Source organism: Arvicanthis niloticus, chromosome 29 (genome assembly GCF_011762505.2).
Source record: "Arvicanthis niloticus isolate mArvNil1 chromosome 29, mArvNil1.pat.X, whole genome shotgun sequence".
NCBI classification, from domain to species: Eukaryota; Metazoa; Chordata; class Mammalia; order Rodentia; family Muridae; genus Arvicanthis; species Arvicanthis niloticus.
The window spans coordinates 22,128,012-22,153,072 of record NC_133437.1 but is presented as its reverse complement, the minus strand read 5'-3'; the positions used below and the strand labels follow the sequence as shown (position 1 = coordinate 22,153,072).

The 25,061-nt window shown below is 44.1% G+C and overlaps 1 protein-coding gene across 4 annotated transcripts in view; it reads left to right on the top strand.

Annotated features, from left to right (window-relative positions):
- The window catches only part of Arhgef28 (Rho guanine nucleotide exchange factor 28), a 282,901-nt gene extending 275,142 nt beyond the window's left edge, over positions 1 to 7,759 (top strand). For all 4 annotated transcript variants that reach the window (XM_076927245.1, XM_076927246.1, XM_076927247.1 and 1 more), the window contains one exon: positions 6,559 to 7,759. In XM_076927245.1, coding sequence (XP_076783360.1) covers positions 6,559 to 6,722 — 164 coding nt within the window. In that variant the 3' untranslated portion in view covers positions 6,723 to 7,759. The remainder of the gene's footprint in view (positions 1 to 6,558) is intronic.
- The last annotated feature ends 17,302 nt before the right edge of the window (positions 7,760 to 25,061 follow it).

The window sequence follows — 25,061 nt, the reverse complement described above, 5'->3', positions numbered from 1 at the left end:
TTAAAAATACCAACGTCCAGTTTTCAGTCACAATGTTAAGAGCCATTGTCACACAATTTACTTTCTTTATCATTTCAATATGCTCACACCACATATATTCCCTCCTTCCCTCCCTTCCTTCCCCCCTTCCCTTTCTCCCTCCCTTCCTTCCTCTCTCATTACTTATTTTAAGTGCAGTATTGGTACACAAGGACTAGGGAAAAAGAGAGTCACAACACTAGTTTAGAATATTTTTGTTTGTCTCAGCTGTCAACTCTAGATTGCTTTTCACATCCACAAGCCCACATCCTGTTTTGTGGCTCACTATGGAAAATCAAATTGAGCAAAATTAGGGACAAAGACCAGTTTTCCTTTGCTCTGAAGATACCTCAAGCTCTGTACAATAAATGTTTTCCATTAGAGGGAAAACGTTGTGCATTAATGCTCCTGAGGAAAAAAAAATAATGATCGCCAGCGATGCCATCAGGAAATGATTTTTTAAATGTTTCAGAGTATAAGCATGAATCAGTGACTAAATGGGAATACAAATGATTCTGGAGAATTGGAACATTAATGATAAAGTCGTCTCTTGGAGAAGAAGTTATTCTAGGAAAGTGTGGCTTTTGAGTTTGGGGACATACATGAGGGACATAATAGTAGTAAGACACACAAGTCAGAAAGCTTGATTAAAATGAACAAGAGCAGAACCATGGCTCACGGAGTTCTGTTGTATGGGGTAAGACGGGTTGAACAGGGCGTCATCAATGATGGTAAAGTAGACTAAACACGTTCAGTGCACCCCTGGGCGTCTGGGTCCTTGGCCCTTGGCCCTTGCTATGCTGCTGGGTTCATTTAGACCTTGGCACTGATGCCTATGATGAAAGTTATAGTGTTTTTAATGTTAAATAAAACTTTCATTTCAAAATGGTCATGATGTCAAGTGGCTTCTCCTGAAGGATGTGGCAGCACATACTAGTAATCTTAGCATTGGTGAGGTAGAGGCAAAAGGATCATGAGTTCAAGGTCAGCCTGAACTACATAGTGAGACTCTATCTGAAACACACACACACACACACACACACACACACACACACACACACACAATAAATATGTAAATAAATAAAATGTTTTCATATACAGAAAATTCAGAAAAAGGCAAAGAATATGTTAACTAAATGTCTTCAAATTAGAGACGAGCCTTGTCTTGTTGACAAGTGACTTTTATATTTGCTGGTCACAAGAGCAGAGATCAAATGTAGACTGTAGCTATGAATGGTATCAGTTAATTTCTCAGCCCTTTAAGGATAATGCGTCGGCTCTGTTCAGACATGTGTTGTTGAGAAGGCTGAAGGCAGACAAGTGGAAAAAAAGATGACTCCCTTATAAACAGTAATTTAAACGCAACTTCAAGTAATGGATTTGATTGCGTCGTGCATTCTTTTGTTTTGTCTTACCTCTAGAATGTTGTTTGTAAAGTCGCTGAACCCAAACAGAAACGTAAGAGAATTTCATGATTTCAGCCCAATCCTTCATGACTTGCTCAGGGCGACATTTCACCCCATGGTGTAGCATTGAATCACTTCACAGTTTATGAGTCACTTTGTTCGTCGTGGATATGACACGATGATGTTCTCTAAACCGTTTGTAAGCTGGTCACGAAAAGAGCTAATTATCAAGTTGGCTCAAAATGATACTAATTGTGGTGATACACTGGAAGGCCAAATCTCTTCAGTGTTTGTTAGAAATTCCAGTATTAGGGAACAGACACGCCAGTGTCAACAGGCAGGCTGTCACAGAGGGGACCAGCTCAGGTTGTGCATGCATGTCCCTTAGCGAGGAGCGTGTTCTTTTGTACTAAACGTCTACCAGAAAAATAAATGGTACCAGTCAGATTGAGAGACTCTCTTCCATTTTCAGCTGCAGGAGGGAGCTAGCCTGGACTCACAGCGGCCCTCACAATGTGGCTATGCAGATTTCTTTTGGAAGTTGAGGTTTCAGTGCGCAACCGGTAGTCCAGTCTTGAAGCAGAAAAGGCCCTGAACTAAGCTTCTCCTTTTCCACTTGGTTCAGCCCGACTTTTGGGTTTTTAAATGTGTTTCGGATTATTTGTCTCTATTTTAGGCTTAGTAATCTGTACTCTGTTCTGTTTCCAGAGATGTGGTGAGGTTCAAATTAGTCTGTCGAAAGGGAGAGTGTTGCAGCCTTGAAATTGTATCTCAATAGAATCGTGTCTGCCTTTCAGTTCACTAGCTCCTGGTCCCATTAATATTTCTTTGTTTATTAAAAATAAGGAAGTTTTATTTTTTCTTTTCATGAATTATCAGGCATTTTGATCACCAGTGAAACTAGATAATTTCATTTTAACTCCCCAAGAATTCTGCTTTCTGAACTGGCGAGGTTTCATTTGAAGAAATATACTTTCAGTTTTAGGTTTGGTGTGAGGATCATATTCTTTGGGGTAAAAAAAAAAATATGGACGCAGTTGCTCTGCTAGAGTTCGCTTGGGGGCAGAAAAAGAGTAATAGAATCAGAAATCGCAGAATGGCTTCTAGTTCAAAGTCAGACTGACTGACCTTGCCTACATAGTTCAGATAGAAATGAAGAAAGAACAGGGAGCAGGAAATTGCATTCCCTCTGGGTGCCACAGGGCCACACCGCATCCCCCTGGGTGCCACAGGGCCACACAGCATCCCCCTGGGTGCCACAGGGCCACACAGCATCCCCCTGGGTGCCACAGGGCCACACAGCATCCCCCTGGGTGCCACAGGGCCACACAGCATCCCCCTGGGTGCCACAGGGCCACACAGCATCCAGCTGGGATGACCAGTCACTTTAGGGCTCAACATCCTGGCAGAAATAGTGCTCTCATATGTTTTCATCCTCATTCCAAATATTCTGATTAAAGCCCTGTTCCCCACTATACATGTGCAAGTGTGTGTACATATACATACTCCTGTGTAAGTGTGTTCATACACACATACTCCTGTGTAAGTGTGTTCACACACACACTCTCCTATGCAAGTGTGTACACACACACACTCTCCTGTGCAAGTGTATGTACACACACCTGTGCAAGTGTGTTCACACACACTCCTGTGCAAGTGTGTTCACATACACTCTCCTGTGCAAGTGTGCGTGCACACACACACACTCTTGTGCAAGTGTGTGTACATATACATACTCCTGTGCAAGTGTGTTCACACACACATATTCCTGTGTAAGTGTGTTCACACACACACATTCCTATGCAAGTGTGTGCACACACACACTCTCCTGTGCAAGTGTGTGTACACATACCTGTGCAAGTGTGTTCACACACATTCCTGTGCAAGTATGTGTACACATACACACTCCTGTGCAAGTGTGTTCACACACACATACTTCTGTGTAAGTGTGTTCACACACACACTCTCCTATGCAAGTGTGCACACACACTCTCCTGTGCAAGTGTGTGTACACACACCTGTGCAAGTGTGTTCACATACACTCTCCTGTGCAAGTGTGTGCGCGCACACACACACACTCTTGTGCAAGTGTGTGTACATATACACACTCCTGTGCAAGTGTGCACACATACTTTCCTGCCCCATGACCATTATCGTATCTCTGTCTTCTGGAACTACAGCCAATCATTTAAAGATTGGAGTTTTTTTTTTTCCAATACATACTTGGTTCTTTGGCTTGCTTTTTGCTTTGCTCCTGAAGCCATTAATAAGACATCCCAGAATGCCAGACCCCTGGACATTTTGGACTCTGCGTCATCCCAGAGGCTAGGAGCTTCATGGATTACAGGAGTGTTCCCGGAGCTGTCAGATTTCAGCAATCAGCTCCTAACTGCCTCTTTCCATGGGTGATTTTTTTTCCATTCTCAGTGTAATGGTTTGTGTGTCCCAGCTGACCCACTGTCCACTGGCAAGGGGACAGAGCTGCTGCAGCACAGGTGACCTGCTCCATCTGCCAGTATTTGCTAGATGAAAGTATTGAGATTTTTTTTCCTTTGAAGTTGTTTTCTATCAACATCACCGGTTCCAACAGCTGGGGAGAGGAATTAAGATCGTGTGAACAACATCATGACCACAGACCAATATACCCTGTCTCTTAGAGTGTTCAAATGGGATGGAGAAATGCTTTGAGTTGATTTGTAGTCTTGCCTGGGTTGATTTGAAATCACTGCTTGGGATCTTTGCGTTTGTCTGACTGTGTAGGGGAGGTTGCTAGGTCTGTAATTATTGCCCTGCTGGTTTAACAGGGTTTAGTACATCTTTTTTTTTTTTTTTTTTTTTTCTGTCTTTTAGGAGGGTGAGTGGAGAGAAGATGTTAGGCATGTAAGATCTTGTATGTTACTTCCAGCTCACGGAGAAGTGAGGTCCTGAGACCTGAGGAGGGAGGTGTCTTTCTGGAGCAAGCATCAGTCCTCTGATGTCGGGATATTTCCAGCTGTGTAAAGCTGGGCAAAAAGTTGAACTAACCTGAGCCTTAGTTTCCCAACTTACAAACTGTGGGTTACATTTTGGGTTGCAAAGAGATGGTGAGCGTAAAGGACTTGGCACAGCTTTTGGGCTGGTGGCAAGAAGATGCTGACAGACACAGTGGATTGTGCTCAGAGCCATCTTCAGCAGCCTTTAGATAATGCTTTCCTTGGGTCTGAGATACAAGACTTAAAGTCACATTGCCCCAGCGTAAGAGATTTTCTTCCTGGGTTGGTGGTGTAGCTCAATTGGTTGACTGCCTGTCTAGCATATATCTAGAACACCATGAGTTGATACACGGCACCATATGACCTGAGCATGGTTGCTTGTATCTGTTATTCCACAACCCAGAAAGTAGAGTCAGGAGAATTGGAAATTCAGGGTCTTCCTTGGCTATCCCAAGGTATGAAAGACCCTGTCAGAAGAAGAAGAAGAAGAAGAAGGAGGAGGAGGAGGAGGAGGAGGAGGAGGAGGAGGAGGACGAGGAGGAGGAGGAGGAGGAGGAGGAGGAGGAAGAGGAGGAGGAGGAGGAAGAAGAAGAGGAAGAGAAAGAGGAGGAGGAGGAGGAGGAAGAGGAAGAGGAGGAGGAAGAGAAGGAGGAGGAAGAGGAAAAGGAGGAAGAGGAGGAGGAGGAAGAGGAGGAGGAAGAGAAGGAGGAGGAAGAGGAAAAGGAGGAAGAGGAGGAGGAGGAAGAGGAAAAAGAAAATAGAAGTTAAAATAGCCTTGGCCTGTGCCTTTGAGCAAGCTGAAGCAGGCAACCTCGCCTCCGCACCCTGCCCTCAGGGGCCTCCTTTGCTTCAGAGTCATGTGGTCTGACTCTACTTCCTAAGGCCCAGGTTGCTGCTCCCCAATCAGCCCCACCTCTTATTGGAAAAAGAAAGGACCTAAGGGGTAGCAAAAAGATAGAGACCCCGTGGGGACATTTTGCCCTTCATTTTTACCAAGCCATCCATACTGCACTCCCTAGCAGCCAAAATTTCTGTCTGGAGGGAAAAGTTAGAAGCATTTTATCATTAGAATGGAGATGTACCCATCTGTCGAAATAATGGTAGCTTAGGAAAAAATGTGGCAAAGGTGATAATGGTTTCTTTTTGGTGATTGAAATAGAAATAGATGAACCTCAGAATGACCTGCCCTCACTTCACTCCCGTGCAGATCTGTTCGCCTTTAACTAGGAGTTGCTCACCTGTAATTTTGCTACCTCAGGGAGGTTGGATATTGGGAGAAATGCCATGAAACTGATTTGTAGCAAGTATGTTTCTTTCTTCAAATCAAAGCACCCCTTTATCTCCCCGCTTAAAGTACAATGTAGAAGCTTTTATCAGAAAAGGGGAGACAGTGCCTGCTGTTGCTAGGCAACCAGAAAAAAAAAAAGCTGCAAGCCCAGCTACAGTTGGCAAGATTTTCCCAGAAACCTAGCTGCTCTTGCAAAGTCCTTTGTGTGGCATTAGCAGACATGCATAGTGGGTGGGTCGATGGTCTTCTTTATTCTTCAGCCCCCTTTTCCAGCCCCCTTCTTTACCCACACTAGTGAACCCCAAGAAAAATGGAGTCTTGAGACCATGTTTTGTGTGTTTGTTTGTTTTCTGGAGACAGGATTTCTCTGTGTAGCCCTGGCTCTCCTGGAACTCTCTTTGTAGACCAGACAGGTCTCAAACTCAGAGATCCACTTGTCTCCGCCTCCAGAGTGCTGGAATTAAAGGTGTGTGCTACCACGCAGCCTGAGACCAGTTCTTGACTTGAGCATTCTAAAGGAAGATACATACAGAATCTGTGATGCACACAAGGCTGTCTGCATTTTCGAGGCCTGAACCCACTTAAGAAAATCAGTGGGAGTCCCTTTCTCTGGCAACAGTGAGTGTGATCAGTCTTTATGTACTTGACACTCCCCTAAGAGTGTTCCGTGAAGGAAGTTTCCACTCCTAGGGTGTTTGTGCCCACAATTGAATACTGATGACCTCACTCTATAGCTGTTGTGTTCCTCTCTTCCGGGGCTTGGGCATTTTCTCTCTGGTTGACCACAAGTTTGTTCTATTTCCCAATTCTGAGGTAAAAAGTGTCATCTGCCATGTGCCAAGTGGAGTCTCCTGTAACCTATGATGTCTTTCAGTTGCAGATTCCTTCCAGAGGGAATCCCTAGAGCCCCAGGACTCAAATCAGTGCGGCCCTCAGCCACAGACACTTGTAACAGAAGCAAGACTAACTCTCCCGATGGTGGCCAGACATGGGAGAGATGCTGGAGACGGAGCTGAAGAAAACATTGTTTACCTCTGATTGTGTGGCCATTTGTTTTCCCGAGCAAACAAACAAAACCACTGGCACTTTGGGGAGAACCTTTCCTCAGCCCCAGTCCTCCTGTGTGTGATTTTCTGTGCCTAAAGTGCTTTAAGAAGAATATTTAATATTTCATGCATGTTCAATTTTTGGCATGAGTCTAATAATTAAATTATTTAAAAAAAAAAAACAGCTCTGTGTGTGTCATCTTTAACTGATCTCACCCACTTTCAAGTTTCTAGGGGAGAAACTTCACTTGAGTGAGGTGAAGGATGTGAAAAAGTTGTTTTCACTTTGAAATTCCATATTACACTGTGTACCCATTCATCTAGAGTGTGAAATGCATTTTAAGACAAAGGTGAAGCCATTTTGATTTGGAGAGTGATCTTCCCCAGGACTGAACTTCCGCCATGACAGCAGCTGCTCATTGAGAGTAGCTTTGATATCCCAAAGAAGGCAGAGGACGGTATGGGAAAGACCTTTCCTTGCTTGGTTCTTACGTGTGAACATCGGGGCCTTCAGTGTTGGGGTGCTGTCATAGTCACTCTACAGCCCTTGTGTCCTGTCTAAGAACCTGTTTATACTGGGTGGGCACTGCAGAACACAGTCTGGACACACTTGGGACCTGAATCACCCTGCTTTGTGGCTCACTTTCTTGAACCAATGCTGCTGGGTTCTGAGTTTATTCAGCACCGTCTTTTAGCCCAGCCCAGAGCCTCCAGCGTGACATTTTAGCTGTAAATAGTGAAACTCCCAAGAGAAAGCCCTCACTTGAGCCTGGTGGGCAGGCCTGAGTGTCAAGGCCTACCATCACTACAAGGAACTCAGCCTGCAGGTCTTAAGGACACAGGGGGTAGATCTTAGTGAAGGTGGCTGCCTGCCTGGGCTTTTCTACAGAGGGACAAAGGCACACTTCTTGATTTCAGAGTACCCGTGGCTCTCTATGAGAAAATAAACCTGGAAATGTTCTCATCTTGTTCTTTGGAAATCTTTGTCTATGTTCTGGTCAGTGTCAATAAATATCTTTTGCCTCATTATTTTACTCTGTAAATTTAATATTAAACATAGGACCATAGCAAAACACACATTTCACACACACACACACACACACACACACACACACACACACACACACACACGTTGGTAACCTTTACTCTGCCTCAACACTTTGGTGCTAAGTGCTCTGGTCAAGAGAGAGAGTGGGGCTGCAGGGGCAGGAGACACGAAGAATGGAGACAAGACAGGGTGTGATCAAGTCTCTTCTCTATTTTCTCAAGTCTCTCTTATTGCGTCTCTCCTATTGAAGGGAATTCTGAGGTATTTATATACACAAGCAGGAGAACACAGGTGAAAACACTTTACCACGCGCACCATACAGCTGAGGTCACTAAACAGCAAAACAAGCTATGTGGGATAAACAATATATTTATCAGAGTGTGCTTCAGCTGTTATAGGCTTTTGACAACCAAGTCTTTCATCAGGGTATATGGTTCCAGATGGCTGCAAAGTTGATCTAGCCGTTTTCTGCTTAAAGTCAGCTCCCAACACACACGCACACGCACACGCACACGCACACGCACACGCACACACACAAATCAGTCCTAATGGAAACCGAAAAGGAATGGGTGGTGGTGGTGAGGGGCAGTCACTCAGATCCCAACTTATTTTTCCTGAAGTTATAAATTGTCTCTACATTATATTTTCTCAGGTCAAATCTTAAGGTTTAAAAGAATTTCTTTGGAGAGATTCTCTAGCTCTGCTATGACTACGCTTTAGTTAAAGTGCATTAAAAAGTCCCGTGGCTGAGTTTTCCCCAGTAAGTATAGTCATTAAAACTCAGACAGCTTACTAAAACTCTGTTACCTTATCTCTGTGGCAAACTCCTAATGACATGAGCTCTACCCCACCCCAAAGACACCTAGGGAGAGAAGTTTCTTTCTGTCTCCATTAAAGCTGATCTCAGAATCTTTGCTCTGATAACTATAAATATCTTTTTTTCATGATAGAGGCGATGGAAATAGTAAAAATATGTAAAGATGTTTTAAAAAAAAAATCCCCATGGAGTTCTGCTTTAAAATCTGTCCTCAATTGACCTTCGGGCTCTAAAAACCAAGGCCTCCATGCAACTCTCTTGGGACAGCTTGGACAGTTTTTGAGATACTGGTATTTGTAGGTTTATCTTGGCCATGCTGTTATTTAATCTTTCAGTGTTTTACTGATGCAGGTAGATGTCCAAGCTTCCTCCGGAGGTTCTTCCTTTTCACATGTCTTTCACTGTGTAATGAGCACGAATCTAGCATCTGAATGGCTTGTCTGTCTACCATACCCACTCCAACATTAAACACATAGCTACCACTATCTCGGTAGCAGATGAGGTCTTTGAAAAGTGATTAAATTATGAAGGTAAAGCCTGCATAGATGGGGTTACTGTGCTTATAGAAGCCATGCGAAAATCCCACAGTCCTTTCATCATAGGGAGGACATGGCAAGAGGACCTTTTCTGTAACTCAGGAAGTTGGCCCTCATCGGACACCAACTCTGCTAACACATCGCTCTCAGACTTTCCAGCTTCTGGACTGTTGAGACATAAAATTCTGGTTTTAATAGGTTACCTAGCTCATGATATTTTGTTAGAGTAACCTGAACAGGCTACGACAGAACTCAACAGAAGTTGTTGACTCCCACACAGATGCACTCATCTTCCAAGAAGACTACAGTTTCCCAGGTCATAGCTGAGCGTCTCCCACAAGGATCTGCTGTGCCCCTCCAGGTGAAGCTTAAAGGAAGCTGTTATTCTTTTGTCCTGGAATGAAAAGCATTCTGTGTTCTGTGTTTTCCAGGCAACATGAATTCATGCATCAGCCCAAGTCCGAGTTACTCTGTACTTCATCAGGATGTGTAATTGTATCCATCCACCCCGCTCACTCATGCCCGGAGCCCTGTTCTTTCAGAAAAATATAAACACACTTGCTGCTAAAAAGGTGTGTGTGTGTGTGTGTGTGTCCACAAGAGCATGTCATGTAAGTTAAGATAACACAATTCAGTCATGAGATAACAGATAATAAAAAGGAATAGGTATTTCTTCCTATGACCTGAGGTCATTCTTCTCCCACCACCTCTGACCTCCCATCAGAAGGCAGCAGCTCTCAGTACTTGAGAGAATGGGTTTCGCAGCAAATGCTCCACTTAACTGGCTGTGTGTCCTTGAATGTTCTGCTTTATTTCTCTGTTTCTTCCTCTATAAAAATGAGGATAGTTGCTTTATAGGATTGTGAAGATTAAGCAGTTAAGCATTATAGTTAGGACAGAGTCAGGGCGTGGTAGTCACTTGATATATGGTGTCTACTATCACTAACAATCTGCTAACATTTGCTCAGTTTTGCCCCAAAGTTTAGGAAGATTGCTCTTGCTTGCCAGAAGATGTGAGTGGAGAATTGTAAGTGCTTAGAGATGGCTAGTGAGGAGACTGGAGCAAGTACCTACAATGCGAGCTTTCAACTCATTTGCATCCCTAAATGTCCTGTCACTCAGGCGGTCAACAAACATTTACTGACTGCATGCAAGAGGCGAAGTGTTCTGTCAGGGACAAAATGAAGATGAACAGGCATGCACATCTGCACTAACCAATGAGCAGATGATCCTAACAACTGCACAGACAACGACTTGGAGACATGCAGGTTGCCATGAGAACTCATAGGAAGAGGCTGCTGGGGGCTGGTGTGTGTAGGACTGGGGGGAGCGTTCTAAAGAAAGAGATGCCTAAGGCTTGAATAATAGAGAGAGTAGGTAGAGAAGACATTTCCATCAAGGGGAAGAGAGCCACGTGTGTGTTTGAGTCTGGAAATATACAATGAGAAGACAGAGATGGGGAGGCAGGCATTTGGAGGAGCCCATAATGAGTTTCTTATCCTGGATCAGGTATCCTGTAAGATTGTCTCTTTGCCTCTCCAGTCACCCTTATACATGTAGCAGGGAAACAAGGAAGTTACCCATGTTCCCTGGTAACTGACCAGGTTCTACAAAAGGCCAGACTGTGGAATGGAGAGGAATATCGGTTTCCATATTAGCCTGCTCTCAAAGTGTGATGCAGTTTCTGTCATCTCCCCCATTCTATACCAACCTCTACTAGTGATATGGATTCTAGTCAAATGGGCATTGACATGTCTGCCTCCCTGGTCCTAAGTTGTACTGAAAAAGAAGTAAACAGGTCCCTGGGATCCCCTGAGGATGCAGGTTATAGTGGAGTTTCAGAAGAGAGCATCAGAATGCTTCTTTGGGATGAAGCTGAGAACCTGTGTGATGACACACAACGCAGGATTGTGGGGAGAGGAGGGAGAAGCTGCCATGCTTTCCGTCTCTGCTTTCTTCGCTTGTCAACTCTGCTTCTGCCCCCAGATTCCATTTTCATTTATCATTAGATAATGATAAATCAAAAGAAAAAAAAGAAAGAAAGAAATGAATGAAGGGTAGGAGAAATGGAAGGAGAGGGGTGAGGCACATGGATAGAAGACTCCAGAATCTTATGATTGACATGAAGAAACACTTGTGCTCTTTCCAGACTGTCTCCTCTGCACAGATATTCCTGTGGTAGTTTGATTGATATCCCCCACAGTCTTGGGCATTCAAGTACTTGGGTCTCTAGTTGGTGGCACTATTTGGTTCGGTTTAGAAGGTATGGCTTTGCTTAGGAGGTATGTTCCTGGAGGTTGCCTTTGAGAGTTTAAAGACTCTTGCTATTTCTAGTTTGCTCTTTCTGCTTCATGCTTACCATTCAAGATGTGAGTTCTCGATTCAGTTCCTGCCTCCATGCCTGATGATTGGTACTGTGTCTCCTCCCTACCATGATAGACTCACCCCTCTGAAACCATAAGCCCAAATGAACTCTTCTATAAGTTACGTTCACCACGGTTTTAGTATGCAACAGAAAAGTAAATCCCTTTACCAGAGTAAAAGAGGCAGTTAGAAAATACCAGAAAGCCCAAACAGACCTGAACTCTGCTTCCTAAACGTCTCCAGCAGCACTGGCTTCCACCACCCCAAAGATCCTATTCATATTGCATGGGTCCACACTAGGCAAAACCTATGCTCCTGGAGGCCAACGAGAGAGGAGCCTGCTGCCAGCTCGACGGGCCTTCAGCTTTGCTTTTGGGCTAAGTTGCTTATCTCTAAAGTGGGCGCATTGGTAAAAGCCATACTTTATAGAGTTACATCAAGAACTATATGAAATAAGCCCAGGACAGAAAATGGTACACAGTAAGCACTCTATAAGTGACGTGTGGAGAAGGGGAGTGAGCAAAAGGCAGGCATGGGTGTGTTTGAGTAACAAACCAGCCAGGGCCTTCTTCAGGTTTTCAAAGCCCATGTTCCCGTGTCCAGGAAAGACATCTAAGACCCAGGGAGGGGTACAGGATACTCAGCTCAGAGGGAGAGCTCCAAGCTCAACACTGAAGGAAGGAATGGAAGAGTCTTTGGAAGTCTCAGATCAGCATGTACAGAACAGGAACAAGAGACCCAGCCATAGATCTTGGACTCTGGCTGCTGGCTCTATAGCAGTTGCTTCAAGTGGCTGGTCACACATGGCTTGGGGCAGGGGAACTTTAGGGGGGGGGCATGGTTCAGTGGTTGTGTAGAAGGCTTCATGGCTGAGAAACTTCAACATGGTATTACTTGAATTCCAGTAATCTGCCCAGGATATAACTCTTGGAAAGGTGGGCAGGTCAGGAGGTTTAAATACTGCCAACAACAAAGACTTCCTTTTTTTTCTTTTTTTCTTTTGCTAAGTTGACTTGCTTCTATTGTTGCATTTAAAAAAAAAAAAAAAGTCTTATGTTCCTGTAAAAGTCCCAGCTCCCATTCTCTCAATGAATTTTAATTCATAGGCCTGCAACCATGCTGATTAATCTGTCTCCATCTCTAGCCAACTCAGGGGTCAGCTGTGCCCAGGGGTCCATGGAGTCTCAGCTCCAGGGAACATTTAGGAACCTCCCCCTCCATCCAGATGCTCCCTGGAGGAGGATCTTCTTTTTCTGCAAAAGGAATCTTACTTGTCTGTTAAAATTCTTTTTCAACTTACCTGTTAATTTGCCTGGTTTTTTTTTTTTTCTTCCCTTCTTTTTCCTCAGATGACTTCACTGTGTTACCTGTCTGTGTGTGGGTGTGGATGGGGGCAGTGAAGGGGGAAGGAACGGGACACTCAGTGAATGGTTTACTTCTGGTTAGCAACTCAAGTTAAACATTTAACGATGGATGTTCTGATTTAAAATACCACTCAGAGGTAAGTGCCTGACTCCTGGGTTTTGGTTTTTTTTCTGTGTTTTCCATACCTCTTGCCTAAAGGCTCTGACACCATGGCTAATGTCTAAGCAAGCTCCCTGGGCACTTTCCAAAGCTTATTTTTACATTCTCTAACCTAACAGCTTCAAATATAAACATAAAGGCAGCCAGCATCAGCGAGGGTCTGCATGGGCCAGGGAGCTAAACACGTTCTCAGGAGCGAGCTTGCCATTTCCCTTGGCAGCCCCACAGCCTCCTGGGAAAGCTTGGGTTCACCTCGCCACTGCTGGCAAGGCAGATTGTGATTGGTGTAAGACATAAGCAGGTGCCAGCAAAGGACAATGGGCTTTTAATTAAAGTCAGAGGAGTCAAGGCTCAGAACGCCCCTTAAAGATCTGCCTTTAAACACTTGGTTCTCCTAACTACCCTGCAAACCATAGTCATGTGCCCCCTGAAAGTCACCAATCTTCTTAGCAGAGGAATCTCTTGCAACATAAAGGTAGCTATGCAGGCTTTTTCTCTTCATCTTCTTTGCAATATCTTGGGGGAAAAAAAAAACCGCTTTTCTCTATTCTCGGTTTAAAGCTGTTGTTTTTATCACGGTAATCATACAACTTGATCCTTCCAGGTAAACCTCCCCGTGCAAAGTTCTCATTAGCTCTGACACTAGAATTAATGCAGACATATCTTCGTTAAGGCCATATTTTGAGTCACTCACTCGCAGGAAGATTTTTCCTAATGTGGAGTCTGAGCCTGCTAAGCACTGTTGCTATGGAGACAGTGTGAGAGATTAATTAAGGCTAGAACAGATGTTGTGAAGTGTGTGGAATACGCTGTTTGCTGTTAGTAATTAAAGAGGCTGTGTTTGTACGTGAGGGAGGAGAGAAACTGAGCCGGTCAGGCAAAGCACTCAAGGCACTGGCCACATAACCTTTCCGCCAGTAAACTCACCACCAATAACACTGCTGACACCACTGAATATCTCATCCGTCCAGGCCAGACAGAACAATTACTTGAAGTGGCCAACTGGTCTTCCCAGTCTTCCTTTCTTGGTCTGATTTATAAGAGGCATAAGGATATACAAAAACACGCTCTCGGACGAGTAGGTTGGAATGACCTGTCATCTGTCTGAATACTTGACAATCAAACTCGACTGTGTAAATGGTTTTTAAATGGCCTAGCAGGGAGGCCAAGTTGGCAGCTTGGAGCTAAATTAGTCAACCAGCCTGCCAGGGGTGCTGTTATTGGTGCACTAGCTACCAAGAGGGAGACTAGTTGTCCACTGTCATGGGCAAATTGTTAAGAGATGCCTTCGGGACTAGAAAGGTAATTAAGCATCAGTCTGGTTCAGGTTTCATTTGGAGAACATTGATTTCAGCTTGGACTAAACCTTTTGATTAAAATGAAAAAAAAAAAAAAAAGAGAGAGAGAAAAAAGAACACTGTACTTTTTTTTTTTTTTTTTTTTTTACTTTTACTTGAATAAAATATTAGTGCCGATCAAGATCAGTATAGATCAAGATGAGGCCTGAGTTTAGCAAACTGGGGTCCATTTGCATCTGTGTCCCTGTGAGTAGCTTCCTCGAATTGCCTCCTCCTGATTGGCAAGGAGTGGCTAATGACTTGAAACAGTTCTAGGCTTTTCTTCTGGGGGTGGGGGACAGCAATATTACTTGGACTGGCAGCCTTTTTTCTCTGTCTCACAGCAGTAGAAGTTGTCTGTTTGAGGAAGGGCATCATAGATGACCTTTGTTTTGGTGTAGGGGTGGGGCAGGGCTCATTATCCTGGTGTCTGAAACTCTCTGCTCCCTAATGCCCACCGACTGTGGAAAGTAAGTTCAAATGTAATGACATAATAGGCTGTAAGGTCTGAGATGTTACAAATGTGTACGTTGGTGGTTGAAGGCACGTGCTCTCAAACAAAGCTTGGTGTTTGCTCCCGTGTACAAGCTTTCGACAGACAGGCACCCTAGAAACTCCTAATGCCCAGACTTGCCCTGTCACAAGAGATTGTGTGAGGGATTTGGTGCACGAATAAAATAGGTTCTTTCTCTCCCTCTCCCTCCCTCCCTCCTTCCTCTTCTCTCCTGTCCTTCCATGCCTCCCTTTTAACTGTTGCACCATCTTCAAGGGACACACACGACAAGCAGGTCAGATGCTTTCCAGTTGTACGCTGCTTAAAGTCATAGAGACAGAGAAGAAACAAACCGGATGCGTGGGAATTTGTCCCTATCTGTATTTCTGCAGATGACCTAAGGCTCAGTTGCCCTTAAACTTGATGGTTGAATGTGTTTTGCTTCTCATTTTCCCTCTTATTTGAAGGCTGTCCCTGTTGAACTCACAAGATAAGACTTTTACTGAGGCCACAGAAGTAGAAAGAAGTTGGGTTTGCTCTTGGAATTCAACTGCGATTTCCGTCTCTTACAATGAATAAGAAAGATGGTCTTTGAAAAGCCCAAGCCAACCCACCTTTTCTTTCTCCAAGCACATTTAGACAGGAGGGAATGCGTATTCTAGGTTTGCTGTCTTAGAATGAACATGGGCCATGAGGAAGAAACACCATCAGTGGTTGGATGTCTTTGAAGGGACACCTGATTTGATAAAAGAGGAACAATGGAAGCCTAGAAACAACTAGAATAAAAATATGGAATCGATTCAAAAGGAAAAATGTACGTCCTCTACCCCAATCATCAAATTTTGAGAAAATGTTTTATTTCTGGCAAACACTGTCATTGTTTGTTCGTGTGTGTGTGTGTGTGTGTGTGTGTGTGTGCATATGTGTAAGTAGCACATGTGTCTCTGTGTGTGTGTAGCATGTGTGTGTGTGCATGTATATGTGTAAGTAGCATATGTGTGGGCATTTATGTGTCTGAATACTTAACTTGTCATCACTTTAATATGCCTGCTGCTCCAGTAATGGAATTAAACACTGTCTTTCTACTGTGCCTTTCTGTATGTTACTATGATGAACGGAACTCAGCTTCCCAGGGGCCATGGTGCTACAGTCACGACCCACTATTGGATTGCACTATCGTGGGGCATTTACATTGCTAACAACAGAATACTGCAGCCTTGGGGCATCCTCAGCAATAGATGGTTTTGGAGGCTGGGAAGTCCAAGGTTAACTCTCTGGGAGATTTGTGACTCATAAATGGCTCTCTCTAGCTGTGTCCTCTCAAGGCAAAAGAGGTATAGCAAGTCTCAAGGGTCTCTCTCATAAGGACAGGAATGCACAAGGCCCCACTCCCTGATGTCATCACTCTGGTCATGCTTTCAACATGTAAACAGGGGTAGAGGGCAGGTCTACCATAGCATCCATCAATATATAAAGATGAGAAAAAACTACAATATATTGTCTTTCTTACTAGACCATTGGTCAGTGGTATAGGGTTTAGTTCATCTCTATTATTTATACATAAATAATTCAGCAGCATTAAAGTGAATGGATATCTATCATGCCCAGGATCCTGCTTAGTCTGGGACACAGTAAGTCCTATCCTAAGATACCTACCACCCATAAGGATGCTACTATATAGCCAGGTGAGGCCAGTGTCAGCAGCAGAAGAGTGACGCCCCCAGAGAGCATCAAAGCAGCAGACCACAGCAATGAAATAAGCAGTTTTAGGGAGCAACACAGGGAGACGTGTTCGGAGAGTCCCCATGTGGAGATTATCACTGGCAAAATCTTTGTTTTGAGTTTTTGTCTGGTGTTAGGATTTGGAAGGTTTGCATTTAATTTAGTCTCAATAAGTGTGCACTACACCTCACAGAAGCTTTTGGAAGTGTATGAAAGTATTTTTGGTTGTCAGAGTAAAGACAAGAAATGAACTGTCTCTCCTGGACCACTGTAAGTCACAGGCAACATCACCAGCACAGTATAGTGAGGAAAAGCATAACAAGTTTACTTACTCAACGTTCTACATGGTGTGGCAGCTTTCAGAGTTGAGGATCCCCCAGCTCAGGGAAAACTGTGTTTTTAATGCTAAGGTTCTATGAAGAATTGACAGCCATGTAGGCATGGAACTGAGCAACAGGGTTGAGAGTGGGCTAGACCGGGGTGGGGCAGCAAGGTCTGATGTTAGGGGTCATCTTGGTCTCTGCAACTTTTCTTCTTCTCAGGAATGGGACAAGGACCCTGGAACGAGACTTCAGGAGTGGCCTTTTTTATGTCTACGGCTTGGTTTGGGGCTGAGTTCTAGTGTTTTGTTTTGTTTTTCCGAGACAGGGTTTCTCTGTGTAGTCCTGGCTGTCCTGGAACTCACTTTGTAGACCAGGCTGGCCTCGAACTCAGAAATCCACCTGTCTCTGCCTCCCAAGTGCTGGGATTAAAGGCGTGTGCCACCACGCCCTGCGAGTTCTAGTGTTTAAGACCCATCTTGGAGGAAAAGAAATGTGGTCTCTATGACTCACGTTGGGGAAGGAAAGGAGCACAGGAATAGGAGGTGGGGGGTTAATAGCACCTTACTTCCCAGGTCCTTCTGGTAGCTGCCAATTCAAAGTATACAACAGACCAAGATGCCATGGGTATCCTGTTCTGAGAGCCAGACCCTCAGTAACTGGTAAGGAATCCTGTTGTTTAGTGGGCAGGAGATGCAGGAGAATGGAAGGTCGGGCTATGAATGAGACTGTTGTGCCCAATAACATTTACTAACTCCACAAAGGCCACTGAGCAATGTCAGTCCAATCTCAGTGTTGCTGGATTGGCATTAGCAAGCTTGAAAGTCACTGAAGGTAAACCTCTCCCTCTAAATCCTGAGGGCTCTGCCTCCTGCAGCATCGGTAACGCGCCCACTTTAAAGAAGGGAAAATATCACAATTGTTCCCCTCCTCGAATTAGCAATGCCAAATGAAAGGGAGGAAAGTGGAGAGGAGGCCCAGTAAGGAAAGGCTATAGATTACAGGTGACAGTAGCTTTTAGGGTACTTATTACAATGTCATTTCAAGGTGGCAAAGCCTTAGAAACCGTCTCTGCGTTCTGAGAAGTGGCAATTTACGGACAAAGGAAATTTGGAGCCTCTTAATTTTTGAACCACATCCAGGTTTTTTTAAGGGACAGTATCAGAAAACATCAAGGATGAACCTTAGTGTGTAAATTCCTAGTATTTAACATTGTCAAGAAAAAGTGACATTGTCAACCAAAGTTAGTGAGGCTCTGGCTTTTTTTTTTTTTTTTTTTTTTTTTTTTTTTTTAACACACTCTAACTTTAGCTGACATTTAAATTAAAAAAGCTCAGCAGTATAGCAGGGAGCTGATTGATTTGGAAAGCATGGATGGGAGATAATGAGGGCTCTGCCTTGCTCCTCTCGATGGGTTAGAATGATCTATTCCTGGCTTAAAGGGAAGGGGGTGGGGCAGTGTCTGCATTGAACTTGGATTTGCATTGCACTGAGAAGTCACTGTCTCTTCTCTGCTCTCTACAGTGGATTTTCATATCATCCTTGATCATGGTTAGGAAAAAAAGATCCTGGTAGACATTTCATGTGTCAAAGGTATCAACGGTTGTTTTCTTAATTTTTTTTTTTTTCCCCCAAAGCGCTTCAGACACATTAGACTCGCAGACAGCCAAATAAAGACTGGTTCAGCAGCGTATTGGTCTTTTCTCGACCTGGTATGTGACCGGTGTTTTTTTTAAAAAAAAAAACAAAAAAAACCTTAGGTTGGAAAATTGAGTCGACCTTTGTTCCTCAGGGAATTTAGCTTTCTTTCAGGAAAAGGCTGATTCTGCAGAATCCTGGAGCATCTTTGAAGCATCGTGCAACCAGGTGAGAGGAAGCTCTGCCTGGGGGGCTGGATCTCAGGCCCTTCATGGTTGCTATAAAACTCCCCAAGTCAGTTTTCCCTATCCACATAATGGCTCAATTGTAAAACTCACCCTCTCAGTGAAGATTAATGAGGTGAGGCGTGTAGACAGCTCTCACTCAAGGATCAACTCCAAGTTCTTTAAATCTCTGGAATAAAACTACTCCAGGGACGTTTATCTGGAAGCCCGAATGGCCAAGCCTTCTAGAAGGCCAGGGAAAAAGCAGCACAGGGGGATCTGTTCTTTCTTTCCAGAAAAAAGTGGCTGCTCGTTTTATTTATTCTAGGGAGGCAGATGCCAGACGGTTGTTCGAGTCACATCAGTAGGCACAAACTTAGTTGACAACAAGCTCGGTCCTTTGAATCTGCTTCCATTCATTGTCCTAAATTAACTGCAGTTCTGACTTGTCAAGAAGCCATTCATTCTCAGAATATGACTTGGAACAGGATTTTGATCTGCTAAATTATACCCTGGTACTTCTCTTGAGAAAGCAGATTTGTTCCTGAGCATGTAAAAGAAAAAGGAAAAAAAAATTCCATAGAATCTTGGAGTATCAACAATGATTTTTTTTAATAGAAAAAGAGTCCCCCAGGTCCTTGAAATGTGGTATATATTATACTAATTGGACATTTTTCTAGACAGATCTATGTGGAATGACTCTTAGGGTATTTATCTTAATTTGCTCCTTGGAGAAATATTTAATTATCATTTTTTTAGGTAAGTCTTCAGTTGGTCGCCCTTAGACTGTGTCTGATAATAAACTCTTTCCTCCTTGATTTTCCCTCTGGGATCCATCAAGGGATTGGCTCTCAGGCAGTTTAATGAAAGACAAGGGTCCACCAACATTGCTTAAGGAGCCACAGGAACTCTGCTAATTGCCACAAGGCAGAGAGCTGCTCGCTGCCTCGAGCAGCTTTCTGGGTACAAGCATCCTGCCACTTACTTGAACTCTAACTGCAAGGTGAAGGGTGGTGGGGAGTGGGGGCGGAGCTGTGGAATTCTGAGAGGTGCGGATGGACCCATCTGGGCTATCTTCCATTATAAATTAACCTCTAGGAATGGCTGGCATAGTGCCAAGTCCACAGACCTTCTACAGTGGTTGACCCCGCCAACGTGGACATTTGTCTTTGAAGTCCCAAAGAACTCCTCCAGAGGAAATAGCAGTGAAAAGGTCAGTTAAGCATTGGGAATGGTGGGGTGAGGGAGGTAGAGGGGCTCGGGACAGAAATAACTCAAGGTCAACTCATCCTGAACTTATTAGATTCCTATGAGCCAGAATGTGTTAGAGAGAATCCTGGCTTCTGAAACAAAATTTATCCATATGACTTTTTTCTATATCACAGAAACAGCTTTATCAGGATGCTGTTGATCCAGGGGCTGTATCAGACTCACACTGAAGGCAGCGGGTAGCAGTAGTTATGAGCCTAGGTTTAGAACCTGATGGTATGGATACGAAGGGCCAGCTTAATTGGCTATTGCTTCTGTGGCCTTAAGTTGCTATTTAATGTTTCTGTGTCTCATTTTCTTCTGGCAACTAGAGATCGAAATTGCATCTATCTTCGTTATGGGTTGAATGTGTTCTCTCAAAATTTCTCTGTTGAAATCTTAATCCCAACCTACTAGTATTTGTAAGCATAGAACTTGGGAGAGTAAATAAGTTATGAGAAATCATGAGGATATGGCTGTCTTCATAGCGTTGATGCCATTATGAAACACGAAGAGAAATGGGTTCGATGGCTCATACTTATATCATTAAGGATGCTGAGGCAGGAGGATTGACACGAGTTCAGGGCTAACTTGTTACATATAGTGACATGTAGACTTGAATCTAGTGTTAAGATCCGATCTGAAGAACAAAAGCCAAACAAAATAACAGGAGGAGACACATTGTTTCTTGATCATCTTTGTAGCACACGAGAGTGCAAGAAGACACTAGTGTGCACTCCAGAAGAGGGTGCGCTCCTGAACCTGACTGTGCTTGCACCATCAGAGACTTCAGCCTCTAGACCCATGAGAAGATTAATTTCTGTTGTTTATAAGCCGCTCAATCTGCGGTACTGTGCTATAGCACCAGGTGGAGTAAATGAACTTCATCGGGTCATTTTGATGTCTGTCTCAAGCTCAAGATAGTGCCTAGTAAATGTCTGGTAATTTTCCACTATCTTCAGCATGGCTGCTGTTTGGGGTTTCCTGTCAGATCCTCCCTTGGGTGCCGGCATCCACCATCCCTCACCACTGCCTCACCATGACTTTATTCACATAGAAGGGGCTGTTGTTTGTTTGTTTTTAATCTGAGGAGTTCGCTGTAGATGCCAGACCTCTTATTAATGCTCAGAATATCATTATGGGGTAGCGGAGAGGGCAGGGATAAAGCACTTTCCCACAGTCAAGTGGAAAGAGATGCCCTTCCAATCGACTCCTTGTCCTGATTAACTGGCTAGTTCTCTGGTCTTTCATCATCATTTCTTTCTCTTTGCCCTGGCAGCAGGTTCATGAGTTTAGGGAGTTCATCTGGGAAGTGATGAAAGCTACTTCACCAAGCCTCAGGAAGATATGACGGAAGATGGGCAGCCCCGAGCTGCCATTCCTCAAGAGATGTTTAAACACATTGGCTTCCAGTTCTCCACAGATCACCTGCCTGTTCACCACAGAAACTTGTAGACAAAAGGCGGTGACTTTCTTATTGTTGTGATGCAAACTACCTCCTGGGAGGAATGTGGACTAATTGTTCCAGTATAGACAATGCATCAGGAGGACAGAGACACCACTGGTTGTTAGTCAAATATAAGCATAATCTCCTAGCAAGGCTTTCTGGAGGTCTTAAATTTGAGTATCACAAGCACTCCTAATGGGTTAAGCCCAGTAAGAGGTATTGCTGAATGAGAAAGAAAAATCCCTAAATCTCAGCTCTAATTTTCTCCCCAGGCTTGAACAAGTGGCCAGAAGTACCATAAAATCACTCTGAAGTCTTGCATTATATTCTATTAAAGGAAGAAAGACACCCCAAACCTGATCAGTTCATTAGACCATTTCTTAAGATCAGCTACTAAAACAAATTCTTCCCTTCTTCCCTAGGGTCTAGTAACAGGAAGGTTCCCTTATGCCCTCTGTCTTCTCTGGTTGAGAGTTAGCTACCATAGCAGTTACGTGTCACCAGTGCAGTTTGTGCGCCTTGGCTTTGTCCCCATCTTCTGAGTTGATAAGCCCTGTTGATCTCAGTGCAAAGACTGAGCCACATGTGGTAACTTGGGAGCCCAAGCTCTGTAGTCAGAAAGATGAAAGAGAGGAGTGGGCCTTTGATTTTTTTTCTCAAGAAACTTGGCATGTTCGTGCAGATTTTTTTCTGAGATGACATAACAGGTTTCTTAGTAGCAACATGTAATCTGGCTGCAGGGCTGTTGGTATCACTCAGCTACTTACTTGGAAAAGGAACAGGCCAGCCAACCTCAGCCAAACCACCCCCAGACACAGGCCTCCTTTGTGCCCAGTGTGTGTCTTACAGGCTCTTTGCACCCAGTTCTGTGATCCACCTGCACATGGAAGAAGATGTTTTGCTTTCATGTGATCCTCTTCTGAGACCCATTAATATTCTTGAGAGCCACCAGTCCAAAAACCCAAAGGTCCATAGGTAAATAAAGAAACAAACAAAGCTGTTTTATTTTGAATGAAAAAAAAAGTCTCCTCTTGCCAAGAATTTCTTTCCAACCTGAAGTTCAAAAGCCACTATCAGAATTGTTTCAAGTCACCTCACCACCTTTTATATGACATGAAACTAGCAGCTTCTCACCCAGATTTGATCCTGGCAGGTATCACGGTAAAAACCAGGGCTTCTTTGCATGATAAGTTCCAGGGTCTGGAGAGGCTCAGGATAAACAGACAAAAGCACTTACCACTCTTGCAGCGGAAGAGTTGGTATGACCTCATACTTGGAGCTACAATCCAAGAACAGGTCCAAGTCAAAACTAAGAGCGCTACACAATGATGACTCCGTTCCTCACTGAACCCCACGGACCCTGTGTCATGGATCATACCTCACATGTGAGGCTGCTGCAGCTGCCATCCTCAGCTTACGAGTGGCTGAGGCTTGGAGATGCGGATGAGAAATGGCCAAAGCTATTCAGCAGTAAAATGGGATTCAAGGACCATGTAGAATTTTAGGCATGAGCTCCGCTGCAGTTGTGTAGAGACAGAACATTATTTCACCATGGGCTCTGGAGCACATAGCACTGAGTGTGGTTTTTTGTGTTGCTTGGTGAAGAAGCATTAAGCTCTAAGTTTGGTATTGAAGTAATTATTATTACTGAAAATGGCTAATATTTATTGATATTTACTAGGTGTAAAGCACTCTTAAAGTATGTATCTTCATCTAATTACCACCAACTGATGCTATTATCTGTCTTTTACAGAGAAGCAAACCAAGGCGTGGAGAAGCATGCTAACGCGCATGTGATATCATATAGATGCATCCTTTTTTTTTTTAGATAAACGCTAATCAAATACAGTTCAATTTCCTACTAACTAGTAAAATTAGATCTGAGTCCAAGTTTGCCACCTAATATGGGTGCACACACACACAAAAGAGAGAGAGGGAGGGAGAGAGAGAAAGAGAGGGAGGGAGACGGGGGGGGGAGTGGGAGAGGGAGAGAATGTTGTCTACATAGTAGAATGCAGTCTCAGCCCTTGTAGATCAGGATACATCCCACCTGTCTTCCTGTTTCACGTGTAAGTCTCTCTGTTGCCCTCCAGTTCTACTGTTTCATTCAGGAATTCCTGATTCCTGCCCCCGGACTCATCTCGTACTCCTGCTTCTCCTGCCTTGACCTGCTTTGCTGAGGCTCCTCCTTTGCATTTCTCCAGGCATTATGTTATCCCGTGTGACTCATTCCTTCTTCGGGTTCCCACCTCTTCTCACTCACCCGGGGCCTGAGCATTTTCACTCCTGTTCAACCCTCTGGGGCTTCTGGCTACAGCTCTCAGGCTTGGCCCCACCCAAGCAGCTCCTCATCCTGGGGCTGACCTCAATGTTCCTTTAGCCCCCAGTATTCCACACCAACCACTTTCTATCCCAGACTCCAGAAGAACCAATTTCCCTCCCTTTCTTTAACTCATTGTGTGGGTTGGGAGAGGGCGAGCTTTGAAGGTGTCTGTGATAAGTTTGGAAGAGGTGGGAAAGTTAGCTCGCTCAGGTTGGTTCCCACGAGCATGGAGGGACAACCCTGGGAAAGGCCAGAAGAAACCAAAGACTGTGTGTGGTTTTAAGAAGAGGGCAACTATAATAAAAGGGTATGGTGGTAAGTCAGGAAGGGAAGAAGCATTATGGGGTGGGCATAATTAGTTCCCTAAGTATACACGTCACCTAGCAGCTTAGAACATAGCAGAAACCACCAAGATAGCAAAGAAATGAATGGGCAACGCCTCTAAGGAGCAAGGGACAGGGACAAAGAAGCAAACTTCTGAAGTTTGGCTAAAGAGGACACTGCATTGGGTCTTCCTTTTCCCGGAAAAACAAAAACAAAAACAAAAAAAAACATAGAGATGGGGCAGATGGTGAGCAGCTGACCTACCACCTCTTTCCTTATAGGGCATGTCTTCATGTTGGTCCTACTGAGCATTTGGTCCCATTGTCTCCTTGGGACAAAGAATTCAAAGGATGATGTTGTTTGTGAAGATCTGGGAATTAGGACCCAAGGAAAGGTGATGCTGAGTGATCTTAGTAGAAAGAATGAATCCACTTTATGGGGAAATAAACTTTAAAAAAAAAAATCACGGGAGACGTGTGGGCTGAGTGACATGTGGCTAACAGGAAACCAGAAAGTGTTGGGTGAGCTTACTGATGACTGACTTACTAGCTAGGGCTGAGTGCCTGATCCTGTGTACCATCCAATGCGGACACATCCAATGAGGAGAGTCCTTTTCTACAGTTCGGTCACCTTTGTCCTCTACTTACACCATCCACGTGGATGTTAGAGTCCTAGCGCTTAGGCATGGCACAAAAGGAGCTTTAGAAGACAGGAGGGAACAAGAAATTTTAATATGGAAAACAGAGAAAAAAGAGGTCAGAAACAGCAAAGGTTAGTGGACTTGGCATCAGATGTCTGGGTTCAAATCTTAGTTTTACCATTTGGGCAAGTCCGCTTATTCTTTCTGTTTCCCTAAGAATAAAAATAATAGCCCCCTTATGAGATTAAATGGGAGCATCTATGCATGTAAAATGCTTGGCATAGGGCTTCATTCATATAAATTACTGTGAAAAAGAAACAGGTAAT